Below are 19,844 nucleotides of genomic sequence, written 5' to 3' on the forward strand. Positions count from 1 at the left end.
AACAGGTCACCCAGATGTTACGCAGGGTGCAGAACAGACAAAGAGGGATGAAAGAGGAAGACACCACCAGATTGGTCCAGGCCTTCATTCTATCGCGCATTATCTACGTGGCCCCGTACGTAACTCTGACCAAAACTGAGGAGGAGCAGCTCAACGTCATTATACGGAAAGCCTACAAACAAGCACTGGGTATCCCCACGAGCGCTTCGACTGCTCGACTACTCAAATTAGGCATCCACAACACTGCATCAGAATTAATCGAAGGACACCTCTCCAGCCAAAAATTAAGACTCGAACTCACACTTGCAGGCAGAAAGCTCTTGACAAAACTTCAATGGACGCCTCAAGGACAGCTACAACCCCGACCTCTTGCGCCAGATATGAGGCAGCACATACACATTAAACCAATTCCCCGCAATATGCACCCGGAACATCATGCAGGCAGAAGACAGGCCAGGGCCGAAGCTCTAGAGAAAATTTACGGTAAAGACGAAGGGACGGTTTACACCGACGCAGCAAGCAGTAACCATAAGGGAGCAATGGTGGCAGTAGTAACATCGAGAGACAAATGCCTCACCAGCGCAACCATCCCCAAAACTACCCCTCAAGAAGCAGAAGAAGTGGCCATAGCGCTTGCCATAACCCAGACCAAGGCAACAACGATAATTTCTGACTCGCAGCAGGCCTGCAGAAGATTTACTTTTGGATCGGTGACCCCCGCAGCATACCGCATCCTGAGCACAAACCCCCCGAAACGGCACGTCACGATAGTCTGGGCGCCGGCACATTCCTCCCTCGCGGGCAACGAATTCGCCCACGCGACGGCCTGCGAACTCGCCCACCAGGCCCTGGAAGGAGAACCTGACCCCACCCCTGTTGTGACTTACCGTAACATTACCCAGCATTACCGGCTAGAACGTACAGTCTATCCACCACCTCACCCACAATTAAGTAAAAAACAAGGCTCGACACTTCGCTTACTTCAAACAAACACGTACCCTCACCCAGTCCGGCTCCATATGCAATTCCCCAATCAGCATCCACCTCAATGCACGTTCTGTGGAAAATCAGGCTCCCTATATCACGTAGTCTGGGAATGTAGCCAAAACCCGGACTTGCCACCCCCCTTCCCTAGCCCCAACCTCGAGCAGTGGGAGACAGCGCTGTCCAGCGCACACCTCGCCGACCAGGTCATGCTGACGGAGAGGGCGGAACGTGCGAAGACGACGCTTGGACTTCTGGACTAAGAAGCCATCCCCACGCATATAACTGCTCAATAAAGTTTTCCTCTCTCTCTCTCTCTGTCGCCCACTGATCTCCACTTAGTTGCTGGATGGCGCTTCGCCGCTGTCGCGGCCTGGCGCGCGCACGGCCACCGGAAGTTCAACGGCTCGTCCCGGAAGTCAGGCGTCTGCTACGCTTCTCAACCGCTGATAATCGTCCCCATTGGCGCATTTTGGCATTTTGTTCTCACTTTATTGCATTTTGGCTATACACATCGAGTTCAGATCGCAACTTATGCTATACCGAAATATGCGACGTTAATATGAAGCAGAATTTAATTGCACAGGAGAACGAAAATGTCACTTGGGTCTTGGTTTGAGAGGAGACGACGCAGCTCTAAATCGAAAGGGATTTATGCTAGAAATTTATGCTAGGAATTTATGCTAGAAAGAAAACAACGTGGGCACGGCGTCAGGCTGTAGCCGAGTTCGTGCGCCCGTTCTGTCTAAACAGTTGTCAGTTAAGTGATCATTGCAGAGCCTGCTGCCTGGGGATGGAGAGCTAGTTACACGGGCACAGTTAACCACGGTTAAGCAAATCGCGGTTAGACAAAACCGCAGTTTGCTGCGTTACACGACAGACGAAACTGTGGTTACATCGCTAACCATGGTTAACGCCAACTGAGCTTGGCCACCTCAGTTCGGTCACGCTAACCGCAGTTTCCGCAGCCGCAGTGCTCAAAATCGCACATTTCAGTTCGGACGCAAGTGGCGGCGCATCAGCGGAGGCGAAAAAAAAATCACCTGGCGTTCGGAAGAGACGAAGGTTCTCAAATAGCGGGCGCCCCGATGCTGTCCCCAAGACGCGCTTGCGTTCTTTGCATCGCTCTCGCAATCAGCGCGACTGCCCGTCAGCAGCGGCTCGTTTCCCGATCCGTCCGATCAACTACGACAAAAGCCGTGCTAAATTTGTAAATTCCGCCCGTCGTCCGCCAAAAATGGATATAGCAGGCAATCTTGAAGCGTTTTCGGCACTCGGAAACGATCGGCGCGCGTCGGCCGTGCCTGTAAACACGCCGGCGCGCCTGCCCGCACGGCACTGCTTGCGGCCCGAACCGGCCCAGAGCACGGCAGCAACAGCTTATTGCATCGCCGCTCTTCCAAATCAATCTCATCGCGGAAAAGAACTTCCGCATGCGAGAAAATGGATGTTTGTGCGGTGAAAAATTGTGCTATGGATTGCAATTCGCAGTTGTAGAGATAGCGGTGGTCAAATATCTACCGCGATGCTAAGCTGAAAGTTCCTAACACCGTACCACCGAACAGACCTAAGCAAACCAAGCCGGTTGCGAGCTGTTGGGGAAGCCCCTCTTCTCGCCGCGCACGAGTGCGTTGCGTTTGTGTCAGAAGCGAATGCTTTAACGATATTTCTTTTTGTCTACACTGTTTCTCTTTTGTTTTTTATCGTGAAGTTAAAAGTGTGGTAATTTATTTTTGTTGCGCTCCTAATCAAGTGACTGCGGTCACCAAACTTGCAATTTCGCGTGTAACATCCAAAACCGCAGTTTGCGATAACCGCGGTTAAAGTTATTAACCACGGTTAAACTTAGCTGCGGTTACTTTCGCCGTATAACTAGGGTATAAGTTTGCCACCCAACGCCGGTATAAATCCGGCTTAGAGCGAGGGAATCTGCGTAACAAGAGCCACAGCTTAAAAACGACACTGATATGACATTTGCGTTACGCTGCGTATCACGCACGTCGTACGGAATATTGTAATACTTCCAAGTGGAACGTCTTCCCAGACGACTTCTCTGGTCTGCTTGTGCAGTTGACGGCGCAACAAGCAGGCATTTTTGGCGGAATGCGTGCGAAACCAGCCCATGCGTAGCATGCGCTATGCTGGAACGGCCCGACTTCCGGGACGAGCGCTCGAACTTCCGGCGGCCGTGCGCCGGAGAGCTCGAAGCGCCATCCAGCAACTCTAGTGGAGATCAGTGTTGTCGCCTCTCAAGGTGTCTCGCACTGCACGTGCGGCAGAAGCGAAGTTAGCAGTGGTTTACTTTCCTTTGGCATTGCCGTTTCCCTCTCATAGCACGCTGCGTCGCGCTTTCTCTGAGCCCTTCTCCAATTATACTTCCGCACTGCTGTTTTCCCTTCCCGGCGCGCCAATCCCCGGCTCGCGCTTGCTCCGACCCCAACCTCATTTTTTTACCACAAATTTTCTTACCTTCCAACGCGCGTGCTTTAAACATAAAGACCAAGGCTTTTAATCTTACATAGCGACCCTAATTTTTTTCATCAGCGTACTTCGCGTTTGAATGGCTATGCGCTATGTAATGAAAAAAAAAAATGGTGAAGTTTAACATTTGTACGCTTAGCTATAACGAGCGAAAGTGCTGTTTGGCTAGGTTTTGCAAAGACAATGCACGCGGTGCTTCAGTGAAGTCAGGCTACCGTCTGTCGCTTGCGCTGAAGCGCATGCGCAGACGATATTGAGCGACCAAGCGGCGGCGAAGCAACCGCTAAACGCTCGCCTAGTGACGTGGTACCGCAGCGGGGAGGCTCCGAGCGAGTGCAGCTTCGGCGCCTGTCCGCAGCGGATCACGTGGCATGACGTCACACTTTCTCAGCTCAAGGTCATTGCGACGAATGGCGTTGCGAGACAGGGCGTAGTAAAGCTTTCGCTCTGATACTGATATCGAAGTAGTGTTTTATATTTCGCTTGTGCGCATTATTTTGTTTTTGTTAAGGAGGGGGTGGAGGGGATCCCGTCCCAGTCTCTAGAGTTCCTTCTGTTGAGCGTTTTTGATTGCCTCAAGCCAACGTGCGGGTGCAAACTTAAGTGCGCCGCAACTAGATGGGCGCCAAGATCAGAAGCAATTTTAAATGCAGAGCATTTCCTGGCCTCGCCTCTTCCTGCGTCGGACGGCGTCCACAGCTCCGCGTCCGCAGCAGGTGCGCCTCTCCTCCTTCCCTCCTCTCCCTCAACAGCAGCTGGCGCGCGCATGCGTCGTAGTCAGCCCGTTCGCTCCGTCGTGGTCTCGGCGTAACAGGTGCGTGATAGCAGCGCGGTGGGGCGTGAAAGGGCGCGCGCTGCTTGCGCATGCGCGCTCTCCCCCCCGTACTGCTCTCCCTCTACTGCGCGCGCTGCAAATATAAAACGGCTAGCGGTCGCTCGTGCTTCAGTCACTGCGTTGCTCCTTCCTTCCTTGGTTGACGCTCGCTCCACCCTAACGCGACTTTACTTTCCTCTCTCTACCCCAAACCAACAGCAACGCAACTACGACCCAACTACCCACCCTAATGCGACTTTACGCGGGGTTAACGACCCCCAATGCTCTGCATTTACTCGTGTTCCCCTCGCGGGAAGGCGCGGGAATTTTTTTTGATGGCTGAGGGAGATGAATATTTAACGAAGGCTCTTCCCAAATTACTTCGTTTTTTTGGGAAACGCAAGCAATTTCTCTACACCGACTCCCCCTGTTAACACTGTATCTTCAACGACATTTCAAACCTTCGAAACCTAGGGATGGTGCTTCACAAGCGGTGGTTGCACTTTGCGTTTTAGCTACAGCCTAACTTTCAGACGGTTTTTTTTTTCACAATGATAGAACCTCGCCAACCTGCCCTAGTATTAGGTGCACTGTACGAGGTTTGGGTGCCAAGACAGGGCACTTTATCTAACAGATATACATCCTGTAAGAGCTCACCTGCACCGTGCGGTGTTTGCATTTCGTTTATCAGACAATGCGTTGTAAAAATGAAGCAGTTAGTGTTTAACGCCTCGGGCCATGGAAAGCCTCGCGCTTTACAGACAATTGAAGTCTCGCGAGTTTTGATCTGAGGACGCAAAAAAATATATGTAAGCCCAGCTTAATACTGTTCCTCTGTATAAAATAGGAGGAAACTAGAGAGAATTCGACAGATTATTGGTTAATTTCTAAGCAAACGAGGCGTCGTTGGCCATTGAACTCAAGCCAGGAATGCTATGAAAGGCGGAGTCTTTTAGTTTAAACAAGTCGATATTGAGCCCTTGGTGCACATTTAGCCCTAAAATGCATGAGTGTTGCGGCTTACACACCATGCTCCTGGTCACCCAAGTGCGTGACGTAAGCTACAACGCTAGGTTATGTGAAGGAGAATTTCGGGTGTGCCCATCTCTGGCCACATCGATGAGTTGATTTGAAATTCCCAGCAAGCACAGACTCGATTCTCTTATTACCTGCGACTGCGGCTAGACGAAAGCATAGAAGTTTCAGGGGTAACTTCACGGCTTAAAAAGGTGCCTAAGGTTACTGACAAAAAGGCAAGAAGCAAGCGAGTCTAATACAAAAAAAAAAAAAGGCGTCAACACTTACCATAAATTCTGTGTATATCTTTGACGCGGGACTACGTTCCATCTGAAAACAAGGCGTCGTAAGTTTACTTGACAGCAAAACTGAGGCAACCAAACAAGGACAGTTACTAATGCGTAGCATTCTTTGCCGACTATCACCACAGCCAGTATAGTGAAACGCCCTGCATTTCCACAAAAATGCATATTTGGCGGAAATAACTCGTGTAATTGTTGTAGATAACTGCTCGGAGAGAAATTTGAAAAGCCCAAAAAATAAGAAAAATAAAAAAGAATTTGAACAAGACTGATCCGAGAAAATAAAAAAAAGTGTATCATATAGGTCTTCCCAGGACCGAAGAATCAAAGAAAAAAGTCTGCGAAAGAACGTTCAAAATACGATTACAAATGGCTAACAATGTAACGCCCTGAATTTCCACAAAAATGCTGAGTTGGCGGAAGTAACACCTTTAATTGTTATAGTGGAAGAAATGTAGATAATTCGTTGGACATAATTTTGAAAACCCGAAAATAAGAAAAATAGAAAGAACAGAATTTTCACAAAAACAATCTGAGAAAATTTACGCCCACCTCCCCTCGCGGGAACCCTGGTGCATGTGATGCAACGCATCAAGGGTGTTTCATTGGCGTTTCCGTTGTGTTGATTGCGTGCATGGCAAGGGTTCTCACGCGATGGGGAGGTGGGCGTCATTTTAAATTTTCACCATGCAATTCATGCAATGCACATGCACATGCAAATGAGAGACTATGCATGTGTGTGTTTATGTACGGTGTTTGGCATGTTGCTAGTACTGGGTCGCGGCATGCCATTCACTAAAGGGACTGTCGCATGAAGGCGTCGCCGAGTACTGCGACAGAGAGCAAGCGCAAGCACAGACGACCGTCGACTGAGCGCGCCGGAGCGCGGCACTCCGCTTATATGCGCAGTTCGCTATCGGAGAGAGGAGAGGAGGAAAGGCGCAGCTGTGTGGACGCCGACGCCGCCACGCAGGAATGACAGAAGCAAGAGCATAATATTCAATTTAGCCCTGGCCAATCCCCCCTCGTGGGTGCGTGCCCACATCATCATCATCATCCTCTTCATTATCATCATCCTCTTCATTATCATTATCATCTTTTTGCGAGACGGACGGCGACAACGCTGGATGGATGGAGGGACAAGGCGAGTGAATGCGATGCGTTGCATCTAAAATAAATAATATTGCCGCGAAGCGGAGGCCTGTAGATGTTTTCTGGTTGTTTTTGAGTTCTGTTCCCGCCGCCGGGACTCCTCCTCCCAAGTGTTTTGTGCGAAGGCGCTTCGGACGCGGCTGGGCCCTGGCCCTTTTTTCTGAGAATCGGCTCCGGCGCGTGTGTCTGCCCGTCGGCCGACCAGGAGACGCCGGCTATTGAGGGGGCGAGCCCTCGCCTCGGCTTGTGTTACCGCGGCCGCGGCGTTCCATTCCCCCTGTGGCATGTGCGCTGCTCGCCTTCGGGCTCCGGGTCCTTCAGACGACCTTTCTGTCTTTTACACTCTTTACTTAGTGCGTTTTGTCCAACTACTTGCTCTACGCCCATAATTCTCCAAGCGCGCGTTTTCAAGTCGAAACCTTAAGTCTGTGTTTTTGGTCCTTTTCACTTTGGCGGGAACATGGCTGATTGGTGTTTACAAGCGTCTTCCTGATTGGCTGCGGGTGTGCCTTAGCCTTGTTCCCTAGCGTCCGCACTCTCCAGGATGCACTTTTTTCCCCCAATACATTCCCCACCAGACCGCTTAAGCGAATATAACGCGGCCCCTCTGGCTATGGTGGGCGGCGGTCGACCGGCACCAGGACTCACTTCAGAAACTCTGCCGCTCGTCGTCGTGCCCTCCCGCCGGGAGACCGAGATCCAGTCAGCCATGTCCCGCTAAGTACCCTTAATCGTTTGGCTGCCTTTTTCATCTATGTAATAAGTGTAATTGTTTCAAGTTTGTATGTGCTAAATGTCATCAATGTTACCCGTAAATTAAATCAGTTAACTTTAAACCCTCTTCAAAGCCTCGACTTTTCCCTGCGAAAGCATGCTGCCGTAGCGGCAAGTATGTAACCAAAATACGCCGTTACAATATCGATCTCACAAATCCCCCCCCCCCCCCCCCAACCGAATAATAAACGAATAAAGTCTGCAAAAGAAGATTCCAAATACGAATTAAAATAGCGAAAATGGCGAACCATATAACTCCCTGATTTTCTACAAAAATGCAGAGTTGGCGGAAGTAACACCTTTAATCGTTATAATGGTGCAAGTGGAGAAGGAGGAGGAAAAAACTTTATTAAAACGCATTATAAGCGTCGAGAATGTCCCCGGCCAGGAGATGATTAGTTGGAAAGAATTTTGAAAACCCGAAAATAAGAAAACGAGAAAAAAATTTTCACAATAATTGGTGTGACGAAATAAAAAAAATATGCATCTTAAACATCTTCCGAGAAAAACCGATGACTAAAAGAAAGCCCTGCAAAAGAACGTTGTAAATACAAATAAAAATAGCGTAAACCGACCGATTATGCAGTTGACATTGAATCCTCTAAAAAAATTAGCGAAATAAAGCCACTTCATCGCTAAAATGGTATAAATTTACATTATTGGCGAAAGAAAAAAACTAAGGTAAACTTAAAAAGAATAAATTAACCTAACCTCTCGGTTGCATTTGGAAGCCGTATTTGGTTGCAAGGAACTGGTACTCCACACAAGCGGCATAACAATGCTACGCAATGGTAGAGAATTCTCTGAATTTATGCACATTTTTATTTATGTAGTACATACGGGTAATACAGGACGGGCAATACTGTAGGCAATGTAGGACCGGCAATACAGAGCATATAGCATGAGCCGATAAACAAAACCTAAATGCAGAAGCAAATTATGGCAAACGTAGAATGTCGAACATAAAATGTCAAACATGAACTTGATATGAATGTCAAACGTGAGCCAAGTTTCGAATTAATGCACGTGGAATGAAAAAAAAGGAGAAACTGTGGAATCGTAATCATCGGACAGTGGGTAGGCATTCCTCAGCTCCGCACTGCACCCCGCCATATGTTTGCCTTGGAAACCCTGGACCTAGGGCCTTGGCACTTTTAATAATTGAATGGCCGTTTATTAAAAAAAAGGACCTACCGCCTTTTACCAAACACCCCATGTTGTCCGTGCGTACACCCATGAAGCGCACCGTATCATACGTTACTGGCAGACGCATAAATGGACAAATGTTTGGGAAGAATCGCCTAGGAATGTTTAGGCATAAACTGCAGTTCACGTGCATGTGAGAGGGACCTGGTAGATAACTCTTCCAGACTACGAGGCTAGGGTTTGGGAAGTTCTACCGGCCTTCACTATAGTTGAATGTGGCATGTGCAATCAGCAGCATTCGCGCGATTGCGTATACGTAGGCTCCGGAAACGGAGCAGCCTTGGATTTAGCTCATGCGCAAATTTTACTGTACAGTATGCCTCCAAAAGCGCGCAAAGATGCCTCAAGCTCTGTTTTGGGATGGGCAATTTCTTTTGTTGAAAAGTTCGCGGCAGAGTCGTCTGCTTCCAAAAGATACCGTAAGAAGCCACAAGTGCACCTTTAACAAGAACAACAAAACATCTACATGTGTCTTCCTTGTATGAGGGTTAAAGTGATAAATTCCGAACATGATGGTGCACCAAACGATCAACACCAGGGGAAATAGGTTACAGGGAAAGTGCTGCGGCGTCTAATAAATTCTCCTATTTAAGAGATTTGATTGATTGATTGATTGATTGTAGGGTTTAACGCGCCGACGCAACGCAGGCGATGAGGCGCGCCGTAGTGGAGGGCTCCGGATTAATTTTGACCACCTGGGGATCTTTAACGTGCGCCGAAATCTCGCACACACGGGCGTTTTTGCTTTTCGCCTCCACCAGAAAAGCGGCCGCCGCGGCCGGGAATCGAACCCGCGACCTCGTGCTCAGCAGCGCAACGCCTTAGCCACTGAGCCACGCGGCGGGTCCCTATTTAAGAGAGACAAAACGTGTGTTTCAGAAGGAAAAGTAGATCTAGTACCCAATTGGCTGGCGAAGAAGAAGAAGCAATTAGCAACGCTTGTTCTTAAACAAGCGGCAAGTGCACCATACTTTCTTGTTATTTTTCGTGCTCGTCTACGTTAATTTGCTCGCATAAAAAACGAAGTAAAGCGCTTGGGCATCTTTCTTAAGCACACGTTACCTGGAGGGGTGGGTCTTCGTAGAGAACATTAAACATCGCTGTGAGCAGGGACGGGAGCATTTATCCTGTCCTTCTTAGTCGCACTTGCTAGGAAAGCAAATTTTTAGCGGAAAAAGTGCCCCTGAATTCATCGCCACGAAGTAACATTCTCATGCGCCCCCTCGAACAGTCGCTGTAGCTGAACATGAAATCAACGTTGATGCTGTGTAACATGCATAACATGTTCTCTAGAAAAGACCCGTACTAGCGGTGAAAATTTTGCGTCAGTTAGCTTGTATGCAACTGCATTAAAATACCAGCGTTATTTTTGGAACTGGCGTTGGTTAGTTTCTTATCTTATGACACATTATGTCACACTGGGCGACCATCATCATCATCACCAGCCTATCTACGCCCACTGCATGGCAAAGGCCTCTCCGATTATTCTCCAATTACCTCCATATGCTCCAGACCATATGCTCCATATGCTCCATAGACCATATGCATATGGGCGACCATATGCTCCAGAAAGTGAAATGCTTCTGGTAAGCCTCAAAATTGAGTGACGCAAACAGACACATATTTACCATTTCCTTGAGCTGCTTATTCTGGTCTTCGAGCTCCACGATGCTCTTGCTGATCTCATTAATCTCTTTAATGGAATCTGGGCTCACGTAGGGCAGCTTTTCTGGCCTAGAGAACAGTTTTTCCCGGAAAAAGCTAAAAGTCTGAAAGTAAAGGAGGAACGATCAGTTCGGAGGTCGCAAAAAGGAAATGCCACCAGTGAGTATAGTGAGCGAAAGATAAAAAACAATGCATAGTCAAGCGCAGAAAGCTTGGTGTAAGATCTCTTGGGAGTTTTCGAAGCAGCATGTGTGAGCGTTATGCGCCCACGGACAATCTTTTCTGCGACAAGAAAACGGCTAATGCCACGCAGCTGCCTTAGAGAGTAATATTTATCGTTTAGAATGCTCATAGTTTTACAGGTAACACGCCAAAAATAACGAATGACTTGTTTGAGTCCTGATTTGCACCAATTGCAATTTCTCAGGAGAATCTTTTCCGCGACAAAAAAGCGCTAAACACCACGCAGCCGCCTTAAAGCGCTCATTGAGAATGCTCGTGGGTTTACACGTAACACACCAAAAATTACGGACTACTTGTATGATTCCTGGTCTGCATAAATTTCAACTGATCAAAATGCATGCGGTATTACTTTTTCGTCACTTGTCGCTACTCTTCAATTACGGGCTTGCTGAGATTTTGGGGAAACATTGAGGGTAAAAGTGAAGCGACATTTGATAAATCGGTACTTGGTAGCTAAACTTTCTGGATACGAGTACGTGAGTCCGAATATTCCTCAGGTTCCTATCTATTTCTTACGCATTCATTTTTTGTTGATCTTACATGTGCTACAGGACTGTCTCCTGGGTATCAGAGTGAACATTTCCTGTATTTGTTTAGCATGACTGCTATGGAATAGCTGAAAGTGCTGCACTCGCGGGTTACTCCGCGGTGTTCAAAACTCTGCTCAACTTGAAAGCAAACACGTTCTCGTGTGTACTTCACCAGTCTGGACCAAACTACGGAACTCTTCTTCTTCTTCTTCTTCTTCTTCTTCTTCTTCTTCTTCTTCTTCTTCTTCTTCTTCTTCTTCTTCTTCTTCTTCTTCTTCTTCTCTCGTCTCCTTTTCACCTGTCGTAGCATGCTAAGCTCTCTGCTGGGCATGTCAGGCTGTCTGATGTTAAGCTATCTGTTGTTAGTCCTCTTTTTCTTCCTCTTCTTCTTCTTTTTCTCTCGTCTCCTTTTCACCTGTCGTAGCATGCTAAGCTCTCTGCTGGGCATGTCAGGCTGTCTGATGTTAAGCTATCTGTTGTTAGTCCTCTTTTTCTTCCTCTTCTTCTTCTTTTTCTCTCGTCTCCTTTTCACCTGTCGTAGCATGCTAAGCTCTCTGCTGGGCATGTCACGCTGTCTGATGTTAAGCTATCTGTTGTTAGTCCTCTTCTTCTTCCTCTTCTTCTTCTTTTTCTCTCGTCTCCTTTTCACCTGTCGTAGCATGCTAAGCTCTCTGCTGGGCATGTCAGGCTGTCTGATGTTAAGCTATCTGTTGTTAGTCCTCTTTTTCTTCCTCTTCTTCTTCTTTTTCTCTCGTCTCCTTTTCACCTGTCGTAGCATGCTAAGCTCTCTGCTGGGCATGTCAGGCTGTCTGATGTTAAGCTATCTGTTGTTAGTCCTCTTTTTCTTCCTCTTCTTCTTCTTTTTCTCTCGTCTCCTTTTCACCTGTCGTAGCATGCTAAGCTCTCTGCTGGGCATGTCAGGCTGTCTGATGTTAAGCTATCTGTTGTTAGTCCTCTTCTTCTTCCTCTTCTTCTTTTTCTCTCGTCTCCTTTTCACCTGTCGTAGCATGCTAAGCTCTCTGCTGGGCATGTCAGGCTGTCTGATGTTAAGCTATCTGTTGTTAGTCCTCTTTTTCTTCCTCTTCTTCTTCTTTTTCTCTCGTCTCCTTTTCACCTGTCGTAGCATGCTAAGCTCTCTGCTGGGCATGTCAGGCTGTCTGATGTTAAGCTATCTGTTGTTAGTCCTCTTTTTCTTCCTCTTCTTCTTCTTTTTCTCTCGTCTCCTTTTCACCTGTCGTAGCATGCTAAGCTCTCTGCTGGGCATGTCAGGCTGTCTGATGTTAGGCTATCGGTTGTTAGGCTGTCCGCTATTCGTCAGCACCATTAAACTACACTCTTTCTGTCTTTATTACTTATTTTTTAAATACCGCACCAGCGCGCCAAAAGTACAGAGGGCGTTCCTTTATTGTCGGTTTTTTTACAATTACGTCCCACAAGTAACGGCATAGGAGCGTCGTGTAGCTGCACCGGCGGCAAACGAAAGGACGAGAACACGCGTGCGCGCCTGCCGACGGCGATAGCCCGCCTATACATCTCAAACCACTTTTTTTAACCTAGCTTCGAGCATTCTTAGCAGCATACTGGTCTGGGAAATGGCGCTAATAGCAGAGACACATATGACGTCTGTGGCACACTTCCAGTGCACGCGAGCTGCCGGGGAAGCGGTGCTCTCACCGGGATTTGAAGTGACAGTTTTTTTTTCTACAAATATTTTTAGGTGTGTATGCTATCAGCACCATCGCCGAGACCAGTATGCTGCGAAGTATTCTAGAATACTAGTTAATAGAAGTGTTTTGTTATAGGTTGGCTATTGCCGTCGCCAGGCGCGCATGCGTGTTCTCGTCCTTTCGTTTGCCGCCGGTGCAGCTACACGTCCCTCCTATGCGGTTCGGCCACAGCTCCGTTGCCCCAATTACTTCTGACGGCACCTGTATGCTCTCCGTCACCGCTTGGACTGGATAAAACCAGGCAAGAGCATTTGGAGACAGTGCTCGATCAAGTTACGCAGTAAAATATTTTATGCCAAAGAAGCATAGAGGTAGGAGGGTAACACGCACGATTAAGTTGCGTGTTTTATAATCAAGCTACTTGAGCAAATGAACCGTGCAAGTATCAAGTTTTCCGAGGCTTGGTTTTGCCGAGTTCAGTGCGAAGGATCTCCGGAAGGGGCCAGTTGGACGAAACTACGCTCCTGATATGGAAGCGTATGCCGTGTTTGATGCTTACGATTTGGTCCAGTGGCGTCAGCGTCAAATTCGCTAGAATTGCGTATGACGTCTTGTCGTTGCATTTCCTGAAAGTACGAAAAAAATGATACAGGCAAAACCAGTAACCATGTCCGAAAAGTGATCCCGGCTATCTTTCCCACATGATAGAATCAGATAATTGTCCGCAAGAAGTTGCGTTAAGTATATGCGTGAAATGCCAATTTAAAGAAGCACTGTATGCTATAGCTGGATGCACAAGCTTTCTGTAGTTATAAAGAACATATCTGCCCGAGGGACACATGATATAAGCAGGATATAGCTCAAATGACCGAATAAAATGATATACTTCAAACGGAAGCGATATCAGCGTTTAGGGCGAGGGGGACTAACGAGGAAAAAAAGTATAGAGAGGCAGAGATAATCAGCGAAAGTAAAACAAAAATACAATCAAGACAATGTTATAGAACAACAACTTCGGAATGCAGTAAGCAACTCCCTCAATATTCTTCCACTTGTTTTCTGATTTTTTCGGTTGATGCGCATTGAAAGGGTCGGCGGATCATTGTGATGGGAGGATAGCTGTACAAATGCTCGCCACGTTTGCAAATCAAATATTTCCAGGTTTGAACGGGGGAAACGGTAAGAAAATAGCGGCGTGTTCACGCGTAGACGTTTTCAAGACGATAGTTTTTCTTGGGCTACGCGCAAAAATATTGTCCGTCCGTCCGTCCGACTGTCTGTCCCTCGATTCAGCCACCCGACCAGAGGATCCAAAACAGTTCTTGAACGAGACGTTCATATAGCCAAAGAATTTCTAAACTACTACATCTGATGGCAATGTTCATACTTTTAGAAATTGTTGAGCAAGAAGGAAATATTATATTCGAGACAAGACATAAGTGATACTGGCATTGTTCTTTTCTTTTTATAGATGTGGGCTTGATTTTTGCAATAGGAAACAAAATAATACGCTTTGAAAAAAATGTTTTGACCTCAAAATACAAAAAGCGCTCGCAGGCCTCCTTGGGGTAGTGTTCCAAGTTGAAAAGTAACAAATGGTTCCAGTTGATGCCGCGAACAGTGGGACACCGGCGAAAGTGAATTTATTTGAGAAAACCTTCACTGTGTTTATCGTAGGAGGAGCGAAACGGAAGGGGAGCAGCATGACAGGCGGCCGGGAAAGAGATGAGAGGCATTTACGTGGCAGAGGCGGCAGAAGACTATCGTCTTTCGACGACATTTGCAGCGAAGGGAGCCAATTTTAGGGGCGATGCACCTTAGGACCTCGCTTTGTACGGGGCTTGGCGTCCGTGTACACAGTGTTGGGCATGCGCGAGGAGCATTGCATTTGATTGGATTGGATTAAATTGGAATGTATCGGATTGGATTGGAATTGTATATTCTGTACACACGCGTTGGCACTAATTTACATGCGCGAGTGGGCAATGCCACGGGTGATTTACGGTTAGAACGATACCCAGTGCTTCGCCCACTCGTCATGGTTCGCTTCGTGGAGGTGCGTGAATTTTTTTCATTTTAGTAGAACTTTTGATATCTGAAGCTTTCTATTTCTCGGACTCAGCGGTGAAGCTCATTTGGAAAGACTGTCTCCCCTCAACGCGCGAATTGTCAGAAGATACACACAAGAAACTGTCAAGAATGCCTCAAAAACCGATCTCGACGATTTTGCGCTTCATTAATACTAACCTTCACAGGAACCACTGTACCATTCAGCCCACTAGTTGTTTATACATTCTACAAATCTCAAAGTTCATGCCACTTTCTAACTTGACGGCCAACATAGAATGGTTCAACATAAACATAGACTGGATAAATGGTCAACATAGAATGGAAAAAAGTATATCGGAAAAACACGAAGATGTGTCAACGACAGATTGCGCGAGCATCGCAATAACGTGGAAGAGGGAGATAACTGACATCTAGGCGCACATTGTAAAGATTTTGGTTGCTATCCTGACCTTAGGAAATGCTCTATAAAATGAAGTGCCCGACCGTGCGACCGACCGGCCGACCGACCGACCGACCGACCGACTCATCAACGCCCAGCGATAACCGCTACATCTAGAGACTTCAAAATTCCGGTGTACATTTGCGACATGGCGTAGAGGCTCACTAAGGGGGGACTTTTGGAAATTGCACTCGTAACCGAGGGGAAGGGGGAAATTGTGTTTTCTTAAATTCGTGATTACCTTCTCCACCCTGACACATTTTGAAGCGCTTTTTGCTGATATATGTAGCCCTTAAGAATATCTGAAAAGCAGTTTTTGGATTTCGTCCTAACCAACACTATCGAGGTGATCCCGCATTCCGGAAAAGAATTGGTGTTCTTAAAGATCCTCAAATAAATCTTTCGCCGATTCATTTATCCGACTGATTTTTGCTAGCATATATTACTCATACAAGTGAAGATAACCATTTTTAAGGATTTCGCCCTGCGACGCTGCTAAAGGGGCGAAATTTTATTTTACAAATGACACGGCTGACGAGCCAAAAAGGCCTAACAGGTGATGTCCACGCCTAGCCAAACTGCTCTTTCCAACGGCTTCAGATTTCATGACCACGTTGTGATTACCGTGTTGGAGGTCAGTATAGCTAAAAAATTTTAAAATTCCACCATGGGGAATGTGAAAAGCGGTAAAATAGTTTTTCAGATAACAATTTTTTTATCGCACGCTATTTGAGATATTGAACTGATTTTCGTTGAGATAGGCAACTTAATCAGGAATCTAAACACTGTTCTGCAACATTTTTCTATGACACCCACCCTTCGTTGAGATAGGCAACTTAATCAGGAATCTAAACACTGTTCTGCAACATTTTTCTATGACACCCACCCAATAGAGGCAAGCAGGATTTCAGGAAAACACTGTGTTTTTACACATTCTTCAATAACCACACAGCCAGTTGATATATCCCATTCGTTTTTGCTAGCAAATGCTGCCCAGCCATGCCCAAAAATCATTTTAAGGATTTTGTCCTAACATGCGGATAAAAGGCAAGCGAGGTTTTTTAAATTTAAACACCTCTGGACGTGGAATTCAGTTGAATTTTTCCGCGTTCGTATAGCGCTCGCCATCTGTTGGCACTTTCTACAACCACGTGCCTCCCGTAGGAACCCTGTAATTTATCATAAATGTAAAATAGATAACGGGCCAGCAAAAAGCGCAAAGGTTAGCGCTCGCCGTCTGTTGGGACTTCCTGCAACCCCACGCCTCCCGTAGAGATCCCATTACGTATCATGAAACTGTACCGATGAGCATCGTTCGTATCTGCTGAGATAGCTCTTCCCATGAGGAAGAATACCTCACCCAGCCGGCCTCCACCGTGTGTTCCCAGCTCAATTTCCTGCCCAATTGAAGTTGTGTTTAAAACCTGGCACTCTTCCTCATATTAAGAGTGCAAGCAAAACAACCTCCCCCTTCTTCCCTTCAGTCTTCCCACCCTTCAGCTGTGGGAGAACCTGGTGACTAACAGCGATCTGGATGTCCAGGCAATTCCTACAGAGCGAAGGCTGCCCGCTCATCACATGGCTTTCTGAAATTGTGAACCACTCCCATTTCACTGGCTCAAAAAAACGTGTTGCACTCACTGATTCACTCGCTCGAGCGCACCATCTTGGTGCAATTTGTTTAAAGAGAGTCAGACTAAAACACGAGTTCCAGACGATTCGCGTTACCACGACGCGCCTGCGGTTAGAGCCCATGCATTGACAGCAGGCAGGAGTTCCTGAGTGTGTGCCAGTTCAGGATGAACTAAGCAAATATGACAACTAACAAATAAATGAACACGTCTTATACCCATTAGCGTCATTAATATAATGGCCCACCCGGGCACCGCCGGGTACCACCACCTTAATATAATTTATGAAGGTAACAATGAAATGACACGGGAGATCGTTGAAGCGTACGATATATATTCTAACAAAGACACATGTGTCAGCTACCCTTCGGTGTTGTTAACCGACAAAGAAATTGCCTTTTTGTCTGGTGGCAGCGCGTGAGCTGCAGTGACAGCTTGAAATGTCCTTTTTTCTTGCCGCTTTCCCTCATTCGTTGCAACATAATTCTGTATTTAAGTAATTTTGTGCAATAAACATCTGTTGTTAGTCTGCGCGGTGTCCCGTCTACGCCCCGTCCTCGTCCCTTTGCGCTGTTTTAAGAATACAATGGATATTCGTGAAACGCATGCAAGGAATCTGGAAAAAGTGCGCGAGGTGTAATTAACAATGGTCCCCACATTCCGTGCTTCCTGAAATTTTAGTTCAAGAAAAAGAAAATATAGCGAAGTGATTTACGGCTGTTGTTCGCTTGATATTACCAGACAAACTAATTTGCATTCTATTATTTATTAGATTGACACATTGTCGGACCGCAAAAAAAGGTAGAATGCGGGCATTCAGTGTGAAGTACAAACCAAGTTCAGAAGTCTGAAAGCCGCAGCACATCACCCCCGCCACTAATTCCGAGCGTCTAAGGAATATTAAGGTCAGTGTACAGTTGATCTAGTAGCTAATATCAAAGTTAAAAAGACTCCGACGCTTGCCTTCGTAAACAAGCCGTTTAACGGCGGGTCACTCATAAGGCACAAAAAGCTGATTCAACCATGGCGCCGATTCGTCGAATACCGTATTTACTGGCGTAATGAACGCACTCGCATAATGAACGCATCCCCACTTTAGTCGTCAAAATTAGGTTTCTTTTTTCCCCCGCGTAATAAACGCACCCCCAACTTTCCAACCCTGAAGTGCCACGACTGACCATACTGTAGCTTTCCCATTTCACTCGCTCCCGCTGATGATGATCGCGCATGCAACCTAGAGCCATCTCTCAGAGTAAACACTAACAAACACTCCGGCGCGGCGTCGTTGGACAACCAATCACAACCAAGCTGAGTCGGCTCAGTCTGCTGAGCGTCTCAGCCATACCTTTTTTTCGTAGTAGCTTTGTTACTTGCTTGCTTTTTTTCTCATCTCTCACTTTTCAGTCGGCGATGGGCAGAAATGTCAGTTACACCAGCTTTAGGTTAAAGGTTGTGGAGTACACAGTTGAGCATGGGAACCGTGCTGCCGGTAGACATTTCGGAATTGACGAAGTGAAGCCTTGACAAACGAACACGAGTATAGTTTAATAAAAACGCTTTGTGTTTGCCCATTGTGTACGCGTATGTTTATGCGAAAGGAAGGTTATCTAATGCATTATTTTGTTTGGAGGCGGCCTCCTTTCGTCACTCCTAAAAAGTTTCCAGAAAATTTCCCCCGCATAATAAACGCACCTCCAACTTTGTTTTACGGAAAAAAAGTGCGTTCATTACGAGAGTAAATACGTTAACTAAACAGTACAACTGCAATCTTGCATTATTAAGAAATGAGGTATTAATCCGTAGCCCAGTAGACACCAAGCGGCGTAGTCAAAAAAACTCCCCCCACCACCCCGAAGGGGATCGTGCGGAAATGCGAATGCATTGGGTGCACCGATGAGTGCGCTGCGCAAGCAGTCACGGAGAGAGGCGCGCGCTCCACTGCATTTATAAAGCCCGCGAAGGATTTATCTAGAACGACGAAGCGCTACGGAAACTCGACTGCTTTACGGAACCGGATGTTAGCGGCGCGCCGTCGCGCGAGCGCCCTCGAGCGTCGGAATGCGGAGCCGACGAGCGAGCGCCCTCACGCGGACGGAACGCGAAGCGAACCTGTGCAGCGGCGCGCCGCCCGCAGCTACGCCGAGCAGGAGACCGTTGCTACGCCGAGACCGTTGCTACGCACGCTCTCTCTCCTCCTCCGCGCCGTTGCTAGGGGAGAGGGGGAGCGCGGACGGCGGACGAGTGATTCAGGGTCGCTTATAAAGTGCATTCGCACTTAATAGCCGCAAAAAAATTAAGGCGTTGCCCATTGCCCAAGTATCTTGTACTTACCCAAGTATGTTGCTTGGAGTAAAGTGCTGGAACAACTTCGCTTTTGGTCTGTTAAACAGGTAGCTCGCAGCCTGCGAAGCGCACGATGCAGTTACATTTTACCACAGGCGCACGGGAGAAACTTTTCTAGATGCGAAAAATCTACAATTGAGGTATTGTGTATGAAGATCGACAGCGGAGGCGTTTCAGTGCGGAACATTTGCTGTCGTAAAATGCTCCAAGACAAGAGTCTCACGTGTGTGCTCATTGTTGCGGACTTCTCATCACAGCGCTAGGTACGATCACCGCAATATATATAAATGCCAATTTAACTTCCAGATCACATATTCCAGAGCAAACTACAGTAATGCCTCGTTAACTCGAAGTAGTAAAAACGGGGAAATATTTCGAGATAAGCGGATTTTCGACATAAAAAAAGTTGCGCGAATCGCCATGAAATATCGAGTTCTTTGCAAAAAAGGCGCTACTACTTATCAGCTCTTCAACAGCAGCTTCCAATCCTGCTTTTCATAAAGGTTTGAAAGAGAAAAAAAGAAAC

The 19,844-nt window shown here is 47.0% G+C and overlaps 1 protein-coding gene across 1 annotated transcript in view; it reads right to left on the reverse strand.

Annotated features, from left to right (window-relative positions):
• Positions 1–19,844, reverse strand: part of LOC144172948 (prominin-1-A-like) — an 87,618-nt gene that overhangs the window by 45,811 nt on the left and 21,963 nt on the right. Inside the window, exons 7-10 of the mRNA XM_077701543.1 lie at positions 19,307–19,377; positions 13,395–13,461; positions 10,359–10,499; positions 5,585–5,626 (exon numbers count right to left, since the gene is read on the reverse strand). Of these exons, the coding sequence (XP_077557669.1) occupies positions 5,585–5,626; positions 10,359–10,499; positions 13,395–13,461; positions 19,307–19,377 (321 nt within the window). The remainder of the gene's footprint in view (positions 1–5,584; positions 5,627–10,358; positions 10,500–13,394; positions 13,462–19,306; positions 19,378–19,844) is intronic.

The sequence above is a fragment of the Haemaphysalis longicornis genome, unplaced genomic scaffold (assembly GCF_048455015.1).
Source record: "Haemaphysalis longicornis isolate Haplotype H1 unplaced genomic scaffold, Haemaphysalis longicornis Haplotype H1 scaffold_279, whole genome shotgun sequence".
Lineage (NCBI taxonomy): Eukaryota > Metazoa > Arthropoda > Arachnida > Ixodida > Ixodidae > Haemaphysalis > Haemaphysalis longicornis.